This window comes from Chelonia mydas, chromosome 3 (genome assembly GCF_015237465.2).
Source record: "Chelonia mydas isolate rCheMyd1 chromosome 3, rCheMyd1.pri.v2, whole genome shotgun sequence".
Taxonomy (NCBI): Eukaryota; Metazoa; Chordata; order Testudines; family Cheloniidae; genus Chelonia; species Chelonia mydas.
The window spans coordinates 92,377,216-92,390,047 of NC_057851.1; the positions used below are offsets into that span (position 1 = coordinate 92,377,216).

Below are 12,832 nucleotides of genomic sequence, written 5' to 3' on the forward strand. Positions count from 1 at the left end.
CTGATGTAAGGGAAGTGCAGATGTGTGCCTTAACAGATGTTAGTAGGAAGTCACATGTACATAAGGTGCACTATATATAAATTGGAGGGGCTAGAATAGAAGACAGGGCAGTGTGAACACAGAGCTCTGTAATCCACACTAAAATCCATTTAAGTTGAAGTAGGTATAGTCTTTGTTATTCCTTTTTGCAGTACAAATGGTCTTAATTATGGGCCAGATGGGGCTAGCTCTACTCATGCTGAATAGCACCTCACTTAATAAGTAGTCTCATTAATTTCAGTGGGATTACTTACATTCTAGTCTATACTGGTTCTTATTCTGCCCCCATCACCATAGTATCTAAGTGTATTAAACAATGCGACTAACATGTGTGACATGTAGTTCATCCTCGCTCTCATCCTCTCACCAAAAGAAGAATTGTGAATGCAATGGAGTGTTTTGTTTTGATAGGGATTTGGGTGTTGGCTTGGTGGGGAGTTGTTGCTGTGTTTTGTTTTTTAATGTACATACTATTATGTGTTTATGTTGGAGAAGGCAAAGTGAAGAAGTTTGCCTTGCTCTCGAAGTGGAAGGTGGTAGGTTTGAGATAGTCCTTAGTTCTTGGGGAAGTTCATTCCACTGTCTTGGACCAGCCCCCAAGAAAGTTCTGTCCCTTGTACAGATGAGCTTTACCCTTATGGATGAAAGCACCATTGTGCCAGAGGAGCAAAATTGTCGACCAAGGCCTTCATTCCAGAGCTTTAGGTGATCTTTTAGATACACTGGCCAAGACCATTGGGTACCTAGAAGATAAGGCTCAAGACCTTGGACTTGACTCAATATTCTATGGCAGGGATCGGCAACCTTTGTCACACAGCCCACCAGAGAAAGCCTCTGATGGGCCAGGCCGGTTTGTTTACCTGCTGCGTCTACAGGTTCTGCAGATTGCAGCTCCCACTGGCCATGGTTCACCGCCCCAGGCCAATGGGGGCTGCAGGAAGGGCGGCCAGCACATCCCTCGGCCCGCCCCGCTTCCCGCAGCCCCCATTGGCCTGGAACAGCGAACCACGGCCAGTGGGAGCTGCGATCGGGAGAACCTGCAGACGCAACAAGTAAACAAACTGGCCCGGCACACCAGGGGCTTTCCCTGGCGGGCCACAGGTCAAAGGTTGCCGATCTCTGTTCTATGGGAAGCCAGCATAGAGAGTAAACGACAGGCCTGATGTGTTCACAGTAGCCTGTGTTGCTAAGGAGATGTGCTGTAGTGTTCTGTACTAGTTGGATTTTCCTAAGAGCTGGTGGCTTCGTGCCCAGGTCCTGCATGGATAGAGGTGAGGGTATGGCCCTATGAAAAGGATAGAGTTTTTGGAAAGTGAATATGTGTATGTTTAAGTATGATTATATGTTAATGTTTATCCTAGAGTGAAAGCTCTTCATAATGATGTGTTGTGAGATGCAGTATTTAAGTTGTCCACTGTGAAAGATCTCAAATACAGATTTGTGAATTATAAAAGGAATGACATGTGAACTCTAATTTTATTATTGCATTCATATCAGAAAGGACTTTCCTGTATTAGAGAGTAACTTGCTACTTTCTGATGCATACAGATACCTTCAGAATCACAGTTTGCTCAGGGACATCCCAGTACCTAGGGGAAATACAGTTTCAGAGCTGAACTTTACAGCTTTGGCTTCTCTCTTGCTAAGTAACATCAAAGTGGTGTACACTAGAGCTAGGTAAAATTTTTCGGCTGAAACTTATTTTGCTGAAAAATGAAGATTTGGGTCAAACCATTTCATGAATTCATGTAGATTTTGGTGAATTGTTTCAGTTGAAATGAAAAAAATTGGAAATGTCAAAATCGTTAATCTAAATGTCAAATCTTTCTGATTTTTCAGGCGAGATTCACAAGAGGATTTAGGCTCCATTAACAAAATGACAATGATGGGAGGTGTCCCCTTTTTACCTAATAGCTCAGTGGCTAGGGCACTCACTTGGGATATAGGAGACGCAGGTTCAAATCCCCACTCTGGAACAGGGTCTAACCACCAGGCTATAGGCTATTCTGTGGTGGGTATCTCTCAATCTCTCCTGTTGAAGAGGAGCGGCCGTGTTAGTCTGTATCCACAAAAAGAAAAGGAGTACTTGTGGCACCTTAGAGACTAACAAATTTATTTGAGCATAAGCTTTCATGAGCTACAGCTCACTTCATCGGATGCGTCCGATGAAGTGAGCTGTAGCTCACGAAAGCTTATGCTCAAATAAATTTGTTAGTCTCTAAGGTGCCACAAGTATTCCTTTTCTTTCTCCTGTTGAGGTAGATCCAGTTATTCATGTCATGTCCATTGGCCAAATCAGACAGTCTCTATGCAAAAGAATAAATGGACACAAATCTGACATCAGGAATCATAACATTCAAAAACCGGTAGGAGAACACTTTTCAACCTCTCTGGTCACTCAATAAAAGACTTAAGGGTGGCAATTCTGCAACAGAAAAGCTTCAAAAACAGACTCCCAGGAGAAACTGCTGAGCTAGAATTAATATGCAAACTAGGTACCATTAACTTGGGTTTGAACAGAGACTGGGAGTGGCTGGGTCATTACCCATATTGAATCTATTTCCCCATGTTAAGTATCCTCCCACCTTCTTGTCAACTGTCTAAATGGGCCATCTTGATTATCACTACAAAAGTTTTTTTTCTCCTGCTGATAATAGCTCATCTTAGTTAATTAGCCTCTTACAGTTTGTATGGCAAATTCCACCTTCTCTGTATATATATATCTTCTTACTATATGTTCCATTCAATGCATCGGATGAAGTGGGCTGGAGCCCACGAAAGCTTATGTTCTAATAAATTTGTTAGTCTCTAAGGTGCCACAAGTACTCCTGGTTTTTTTATGCCACTCTGGTGTATGATATGTAGGTTAGAAAAATTTCATGGAGATAGCATCCAAATATATATGAGGACTACAGTTAAGGAAGACACAAAGACCTCATATTTCACCATTTAAAAGAAATCACTTGAGTATGGGAAACTGGGAGTTTCTGACTCGGATGTGACTGTATTGTCCCAGAAATGATATAAATAAACATAGGTAGGCAGTGGTATGAGTTAGAAAATAACCCCCACTCATAGACCTCCACTGTATTTGGAGTATCCTTAGATCTGTGAAGTCCCATCTCCAATGCTCAGATAAATTGTTCTAAGCCTCTGTCTCTGCATTTCAACCCAAATGTCAAAGTATGGAATCAGAGCAACTTCTGTCTCTCAAACAGAATAGGATCAATATGCTTTCTCCGCTAGATCACTGAACCACAGTATGTCAGTGAGCTTGACACAATAATAACAGTCAGTTACATTGCATCCATACCAATAAATAAATGGTTTGCAGCATTTGTAGTATCCAGATAAAATGTAATTTTATACTCCAATAAGGTGGTCTGCTTGAGAAAAGAGTGATGCATAATTCTCTCTGGTGTAGATGGATTTTATAAATCCTTCATTGTCTGCCTCTGAAGACACTGCCTCTCCTCCCCCATTGACCCCCCACACGCCCTTTATACAATGAGTCACTCTAATTTTAGTAGATAGATTATCCGGGGGTCTGTCCAAAGTAATTTGTGTGGAAGCTTGTTCTTGAATGATAGTGCCTATCTCTTCTGAAAAGATGTTGCTAATGAAAGCAATTTTCCCCTCTTTCAGTTGATTTCATAGGTGGATTTGACTCATACGGCTATCAAGGCCCACAGAAGACATCACATTTACAGCTACAGCCCATGTATATGTAAGTACTTAACTTCTGAGATATTCTATGGAGTGCTAGGCAGATATTAAAGGATTATTAAACTGAAAGATTACGCGTCTTAAAAATTCAGGATAGGCAAAAGCCTTTCTTGATAGACTGAATTCAAGTTCTGCACTTAACCACTAACATTATCCTTCTCCTGCAACATAATGATTTCTTGTGGTGGGATACCATGTGTCACATTTGTTTTAATAAGACTGACCTCCTGGCATGGATTTTTACTAACCCTCCCTCAGGCAGATTGAGACTCATTCTATACTACAGTCTACACAAAACTCCTGGTGTAGACAGTGCTATGTCGAAAGGAGGGTTTCTCCCGTCGACATAGCTACCGCCTCTCAGGGAGGTGGATTAACTACACCAATGGGAGAAGCTCTCCCATTGGCGTACGTAGTATCTTCAGTAAGTGCTACAGTGCACCAATGCAGTGCTATATGTGTAGACAAGTCCTGAGTAAAATCTAACTAAGGATTTGGCCCAGTGATTTTAGCTAGGTTTATCGGAGGTTTAGAAACATATTATGCAGAAAACATAGTTAGCATTTCTCTTATTAGAGCATCTATTCTTTGAGGTGTCCCTCTACTTCCCTTGCTCTCCTCATTTCTGTTTTCTTTATTTTACTGGCATGTTGGTTTTGAAATCAGTTTAACTAGGATGGTATATTTTGACTATACTGTGTGAGTGACAGTTCCCTCCACTGCCTAGAAATACAAGCTGATACATTTTGGGTTTGAGTGGAAAAGAAAATGTCAGCAAAAGCACAAGACTGGAGCAGATTTACGCTGAAGTCCTTGCTCATCCTTAGACTGCAACATGGCAATGATTTACAAACATCACCTGTACTAGTGCCAAGGAGAAAGCAAGTCACAGATTCATTACTGCCCAGGTGAATCTTGCCTCACTGCAGTGCAAAGGTGTAACTTTGGGGTTTTGTTTAATATCACAAGCTTATTAGGTGAAAGTATGGGATGTGGTGACTTGCAAGAGGGCATCATTTCCTTTGTCCCTTTACTCTTCCAATCATTTGTACTGAAGGAGAGAACTAAACATAACTAGGCGACATCAATTCAACCCTAGTATCCATTCAAACTTTAATGGAAACATTTAACTAAACCATGTAATTACTTTTAAAAAAGGAAATCTGCTGATGAATGAGCAGCCATTATTATTTATGTGGGTCTGGTATTTACTCCTTTACTGTTTGTGGACCTCAAACTGGGAGAATGCTCAGGACTTGGCCCTTTGTGAAGCATGCTAGTTTCTGGGGGGATTTTAACAGTCTTAAATTACAATAGTGCATAGCTCCCATTCCAGCCCAGCTTCAGTTCTCCATCTGTATGTGCTCAAATAAAGATTTTTCACCTGCACTTTTGGCATCATGTTGTACATTTAGAAAACGTTATTTCCTTCCTTGTACTCTGTGTGGCTCATAGGTACTTAGAACAATTCTAATCCTGTTTCTTTCTCGGTGTAGTATACACTGTCATCAACATATGGAGCCCTCTAGCTGAGATATTATCCCATTCTCTTTATGCTCTCAGTGTTTCTTCTTCATGAGTAGCTGATTGCATTTACAGAGCCTGCTAACACTGAGTGGAGGGAACACTGGAGCTTTGAAAAGAGAAGCCAATATAAATTGTAAAGCATGTAGCTGAGACAAGGAAACCTGTGATGAACCTTTAAACTGAATTCTGTTTTATGGCAGTACTGCTTTCTTGGTAGAATGTAGGGGATTTCTTTGCACTAAAAGACAAAAATCAGTAAATAAGTTGATGTTGTTTCAAATAAACCCAGAGAAGGCATATTGTCATGTCCCAGTGACAGACAAACAAAGACATGTAATGTTTCCCTCTCACTGTACAGTATTTGATCAAGGTTCTATAGAATTTCTACCCACAATGCTTAACCATCTTTGACTGCATGTGGCAACAGCCTTGTACTGCATACTGCAGAGGCAGGCCAGGAGCACACACACGTATCCTGGAGCAATGCCTTGCCTTCAGCTCTGTTAACGTGGGCAGATCATTAGATAGTGGAGTGACAAATTCAAATTTCAGTTTAATCAAATTGCAGTTTGACTAGGTTGTAGCACTTTTTAAGATAATACTTAGTGGAAATCGCATCCCTGAAATGATAACAGAAGACTACATTAGGTTGCTTTAAAGCTTTATTGTATCTTTCGTTTCCCCATGGCTCTTGTCTACTGGAGAACAGCAATATTAACCCCATAGGATTCAAAGGAAAAGTAATTTTAAAATAGCTAGACTTCACACTACCATATGTGGCCAAGAAGATTTCTGTGTTTTACAAACAATCAACACCCCTCAGGTGTTACTCAGGACCCCTGTGAAGTAGGTAAAGGATATGCACATATTGCTAAATATGCTGTCAGCCAAATACAACCATCTCTGGGTTGGAATGTAGCAGCTGTTTAACAGTACACAGAAACACGACACAACGGTGCAGGAAGAAACATGAAAAAGATTAGTGAGTTCAGTTGAAACTGCAGGGGAGAATTTAGAAAGGCTGAAAGTAATTGCTCAACTCAGAATGTGGTTTGCCAGTGAGGTTACTGTGCAGATCAAATTCTGACTTGGGCAATTACATTCCCCTGGCCTAAACTGAAATCATGCACAAACCATGGGCTCATTATTGACCACAACTGATCAAGACCTAAATTTTGTAACTTATATCACAGTTCCCCTTAACACCATGTTGGGTTCTAGGCTCAGCACTGAACTAGAGGAAAGAGCACCACCTTTTGAATCAGCAACAGCACTTCCAGCAGCATTGAGCACTTCCTTGGAGGTCCCCTATCCATCCCAGTGCTGCTTAGTTTCTGAAATCTTCCAGGATCACAGCACAAGGCGGTATGTTTTCTGGACATATATGGTTAATCAAATCCCACTCTTCAAAGTATGTATAATTTCATCACTTGCAGGAATTAGCTAAATACATTGGACTAGATTAATCCAGTTTGAGGAAATCTTCAGGTTGTGCAGAGCTGCTTTAGAAACTCCAACACCACCCACCTTCCTGGCCTCCAATTGCAAGGAAGGTTCCTAGTAGAGAAGGAGTATGGCTTGGGCATTCCTACATCCGTGCTCCCAGGCTGCTTAAATAAACCCTTGGAGCTATGGACAGCCTGACCGAAATTAAAGCATTATGCCAGGCAGCAAGGGCGCATAAAGGTGACTTAAAGCCACCTATGCCGTCTCCTTTCTCCATTCTTGCACTGAATGCAGCTCAGCTGGACCTGAGGATATGCACCATTGTGTCTATGCAGAGAGAGAAGAGAGGTGCCCTTCCTCTGTAGTACTAGGTATCAGAGGCAGATAATATTGGTTTGTTATTTATGTTGTAGTAGCACTTATTGACTCCAATCAGGGTGGGGGTCCAGTTGTATTAGGCACTGTGCAAAAGCAAAGGAGGACATAGTTTCTTCTCTGACAATATAAACGTTCAGTGATCTAATCTGAGTATGGCTGCTCCTCTGTGATGCCCATAAAGCTTGTTGAATTGTGGATTACAGCACGGATTTCAATAATGCCTGCAGAAATTCATCCCCACATATTTAACGTTTTTTGGTCATGTAAGGAAACCTCCCAAGTCTTAGTTACACCTGTGCAGCTCCAAGGTATTTGTTAGACTTCACCAGCAAGTTGTTCATAGGAACCGATTGATTTTGTGGATTCTGGTGGGAGAATTCCATCAACCCGAATTTTTATTTGTATTCTAAATATCTATTATGTTTATTATTTAAGTGCCAGTAATGAGCTTCATGCTGCACAAGACACAAAACACAGGCAGTTTTGTACAAATCATTTTCCTTTCCTTCCTTCCTAGTCATACTCGTTTACAAATTGTCTGACCATAGAAATAGACTATAAAAGCTGCCAAAAAACATGCAGTCTAAATAGAACCAAACAGCGCTGGTGTTCATATCCATCCTTCCCAGGCTCACACGTCTGATACCCTACAAAGCAGCTTCATGGCATTCTGTGTTGAAGATGCCAGTGCCCACTTTCAGACAATAGTACAGGAGTGTGCTCACAGGCTTTGCATGATCAGATGAGGAAAATAAATAGCCAAAAAATGGAAGAACTGGCATGGAAGGCAAACTGAACATTAGGAGTTGCTCGGTGGCACTGGAATTAGTGCCAGTGAAATCCAAAAAAATTAGGGCTGTCGATTAATCGCAATTAACTCATGCGATTAACTCAAAAAAATTAATTGTGATTAAAAAAATTAATCTTGATTAATCACAGTTTTAATCGCGCTGTTAAACAATAGAATACCAATTGAAATTTATTAAATATTTTGAATGTTTTTCTACATTTTCATACATATTGTATTGTGTTGAAATTGAAATCAAAGTGTATATTATTTTAGATTACAAATATTTGCACTATAAAAATGATAAACAAAAGAAATAATATTTTTCAATTCACCTCATACAAGTACTGTAGAGCAATCTCTTTGTCATGAAAGTGCAACTCACAAATGTAGTTTTTTTTTTGTTACATAACTGCACTCAAAAACAAAACAATGTAAAACTTCAGAGCCTACAAGTCCACCCAGTCCTACTTCTTGTTCAGCCAGTCACTAAGACAAACAAGTTTGTTTACATTTACAGGAAATAATGCTGCCTTCTTCTTATTTACAATGTCACCAGAAAGTGAGATATATGTTGATGATGCTCATTACAAAAATAATGCATTAATTACATTTGTGACTGAACTCCTTGGGGTAGAAGTGTATGTCCCCTGCTCTGTTTTACCCGAATTCTGCCATATATTTCATGTTATAGCAGTCTCAGATGATGACCCAGCACATGTTGTTGTTCATTTTAAGAACACTTTCACTGCATGTGAGGTTTAAGAATCTAAGTGTCTTCCAAAATCTGAGAGAGATGAGGTGTGGAGCATGCTTTCAGAAGTCTTAAAAGAGCATCACTCCAATGCGGAAACTACAGAACCCGAACCACCAAAAATAAAATCAACCTTCTGCTGGTGGCATCTGACTCAGATAATGAAAACGAACATGTGTCGGTCCGCACTGCTTTGGATTGTTATTGAGCAGAACCCGTCATCAGCGTGGACGCATGTCCCCTGGAATGGTGGTTGAAGCACGAAGGGACATATGAATCTTTAGTGCATCTGGCACTTAAATATCTTGAGACACCATCTACAACAGTGCCATGAGAACACTTGTTCTCACTTTCAAGTGACTTTGTAAAAAAGAAGCAGGCAGTATTATCTCCTGCAAATGTAAACAAACTTGTTCGTCTGAGCGATTAGCTGAACAAGAATAGGACTGAGTGGACAGCAGGCTCTAAAATTTTACATTGTTTTATTTTTGAGTGCAGGGGTTTTTTTGTACATAATTCTACATTTGTAAGTTCAACTTTCATGATAAAGAGATTGCACTACAGTACTTGTATTAGGTAAATTGCAAAATACTATTTCTTTTGGTTTTTTACAGTGCAAATACTTGTAATCAAAAATAAATGTACAGTGAGCACTGTACACTTTGTATTCTGTGTTGTAATTGAAATCCATATATTTGAAAATGTAGAAAACATCCAAAAATATTTAAATAAATGGTATTCTATTATTGTTTAACAGTGCGATTAATCGCGTGATTCATCGCGATTAATTTTTTTAATCGTTTGACAGCCCTAAAAAAAATACTTTGAGTTCTGGAACAGGATTCTGCACTGTGTGATCATTGCCCTGGGAGAGCATCGGAGGGCGGGCGATGCAAATAGAAAGTAAATTGAAAGAGAGAGATTTTCCCTGTGTTGTTCACAATAAACATGTTTGTTCAAGAAAAGAAGAGATGAAACAAAAAAAATCCCTGTCTGATGCTGAAGCCTAATGCACTGGAGAAATTGTTCCTTAAGTAAAGATTTCCTTGTCATTCTCTGAGGTCTGTGAGCCTTTGAGTTATCTGTCATGTATATGCTACACAGAAATATTTGTAGGCTTTGCTTTTTGGGTACATGCAGTTTACTTTATGGAGGGACTTGAGCTATGAAATTCAGATCAGGATCTAAATATCCCCAAAGAATGAGGAAGTTTGGATCCAGTGACCCAGTTTGGTCCATCTCTAGTTTGTTTGACCTCCTTCCCTGTTTCCACATTTCCTCTGCCTGCTGAAATTGCATAATCACTCTGCCTGTATGGTCTCCCATCCTAATGCTGCAGCTACATGTCCAGGTGACTGAATACTAATTTCACATACATTAGATCAAAGAACTAAAGTACATTGTGCCATTTTGCCATTCACATTGTCTGAAGGTCAGATGTAAGTAAGGCATAGGTCTAATCGGCAGAATGGGGCCCCTGATATGTAGCAGGCATCATAATGCCCAATTCATCACAGTGATATGAATATGATATGATGTGATTGTCTCTTTCAGCTGAAATACCTTAATTAGGACTTATATTTGAGTAATTTAAACAATACGAGCAAAGTTGCACTCAAGTAAACTACCACTGAACACCTGTATAGCAACTGGTACCAATACAAGTTTAGCCATAGGACTCTTACTAAAGTCAGCAGGAGCTGTGCAGCTAAAACCTTGCACAATTGCTTTGCTGAGGTAGCCATAGGTGACTTAACTATGTAGCTGTTTTTCAGCCATTCTGTTTTATGTACCAAACTGTTTCTTTTTCTAAAGGCAGCTGCATTTTGCTGGATTACTATTGTTCAGGTCATCCTCCAGGTTACACATGGTCAGCAGCCTCAGAGGATTGCATAATTAAATATTGCTCCTACCCAGAATCAAGGTTTTGGGAACCTCCATCAAATACCTTGATAATATTTTAAAAGATGCTAAAGAGATTATTTGAGCAAATCACTTGCCTGTCCTTTCTTTCTGTGCACACACATATGCAATCTGTCTGACCATACAAATGGGGTATTAAGGCAGAGGAAGTGATCTCTTGTTTCCAGGAGGTTGTTTTGGAGAGGGTAGTTGCACATGTTTGCAGTCTTGTGGGTGCCTGAAGTGAAGGGAGGTGATGCATCAATCCATCTGTTAGTTGATTACAAATGTCTTTTTCTCCCGTGTCTCTCTTTTAGGTCAAAATGAACAAGGTGACTTCTGTGTGGGGGCTGAAGGACCTTTCAAAAAACTTGTTTCCGAATGGCCCCCTGTGTTCTACAAACAGCAAAAAAACAACCTTTGTGTTTAAAAAAAAAAAAAGAGCATACGTTGAGACAGAGAAACAAAAGGTGCATTCGACCTCTCTTTCCAACAAGTACAGACAGAGATGCACATTACCCCCTTCTTGGATTTCCTGAATACACAAAAACAACTGCCAGGCCTTTGGAAGGTTCAAAAGGAGAAGCATTGGTGCCATCTGCTGGCTATTACCTGTGTTTACTACCTTCATTCCTACTTATTTGAGTTATGAAATTATTTCATCCAATTCAATTCTTTCTGAGACCACTTGCACCAAGTCTCCTTAGTCATTATAATATTAAAAAAAATACCGTGATGACCTTGTAACAGAAGCCAATAGACAGCAAGTTGTTTGCCCTAAAGGCTGTACAGTACATACTTGCCTTAACCCAACTAAGTTGCACATCACAGAAACTCAGTGCAGGCTTACTGAAGTGACTTCCTTTAGATTCAACCTGCTGCTGTTAATTCTGAAAGATTAGTTTTTCGTGTCAGGGAATAAGGCTCTGTTGCTCAGCAGCTCCAGAGTGACCGCGTACGAAAACTGCCAGCTGTCAGAGAAGTGCTTTACTAATGAGCCTCCACAATGGTCAAGAAAACAAACAGTTTATAGTGCTTAAAAGAGAAATAGATCTCTGGGGTTGGGAAAGGGGTAAAGGGAATCCCTCCTTAAACCAATAACTGAACCTACTGGAAATAAACAACAGAAACAGTGTTTCATAACCCCACTGTTTTTATTTATCACACTGTAGGTGCTTTTATAACTAACTCTAAATATGTCTTTTACTAACTCCAGAGACATCTGCAGATTTCTAGCAACAGAGGCCAACTGAATATGTATTAGCTACGTTTACTCTTTTATATCTAATTTCAACTGAAAATCCTATGTAAGGGAGCATTCTTTTTTCTAATTGCACCGGAAGGGATCTAACTTCTTTTGTTTGTTTTGGTTGACATAGAGTGGGGAGGGACTAGCTGCATTGGTGAAATATTGGAGATCTTTTTGTGGTATATTTGGGGATCCGTTGTGTGTTAGAATGTGTATTTTATCTTCCTGTAAAATTGTGGCTGAAAAAACCTGTGCTGTTATGTAGTTGGCAACAAGATGCCTTTGGGGATTTTACTAGTAGGTCAATGTGTTTGACATATTCTGAACTCATAGGAACGTTTGTTTTGTTCTGAATTTGATCTGTATTTTCAAGCACTTAGGCAGCTTTCATTAGGAAAAAAATATTTTGCTCAGGCTTTTCAGGAACTTGAATTGTCATTCTTTCTTTGTTCAGAAACTGCATAGACAAATGCACACACCTGCCGCACACCCAAGCCACATGTCCTTGAGGGCCTGACTGGTCAGTGCTTGGAAAGGTGCAAGTCCACCACAAAGCGACTCTATTCCTAGCTTGCCAAACCTTCACAGTCTCTGTGGCTTATAGGTTCTGATGCCCTGTGCACTAACTCTACTTATCCATTGCTATAGAAATTGGCACCCTTCGCTGTGCATGCATGAATGTAATGTGTCACAAACAATAAATCTGGACAATGACAGTGGAACAAGCATTCCCCACTGACAATAAGATAAAAGACAGATTTAGGAACTATACTTACATTAATTCTGTAAGATTTTCTATATATGTGTGTGTGTATGTGTGCATGTATGTATGTATATATAATACACACCTACATATATTGAGGAAAGATGCATAATGTTCTGGCTTGAACATGAGGCTAAGAGCCAGGAATTCCTGAGTTCCTGATAAGCTATGGGACCATAAACAAGTCACTTAGGCCCTGGACCAGCAAACCCCTTAAAAACATGCTTAACGTCTTTGGCTGAATTGGTGTCTTCTTCAAAA

At 40.0% G+C, this 12,832-nt stretch overlaps 1 protein-coding gene across 2 annotated transcripts in view; it reads left to right on the top strand.

Moving 5' to 3' along the window:
- The window catches only part of NKAIN2 (sodium/potassium transporting ATPase interacting 2), a 751,810-nt gene extending 740,824 nt beyond the window's left edge, over window positions 1–10,986 (top strand). The window contains exons 6-8 of one of the 2 annotated variants that reach the window (XM_007056288.3): window positions 3,685–3,766; window positions 6,514–6,657; window positions 10,877–10,986. In XM_007056288.3, the coding sequence (XP_007056350.1) occupies window positions 3,685–3,766; window positions 6,514–6,657; window positions 10,877–10,886 (236 nt within the window). In that variant the 3' untranslated portion in view covers window positions 10,887–10,986. The remainder of the gene's footprint in view (window positions 1–3,684; window positions 3,767–6,513; window positions 6,658–10,876) is intronic. The other variant, XM_037894716.2, reaches the window with a different exon arrangement.
- Window positions 10,987–12,832: the final 1,846 nt, after the last annotated feature.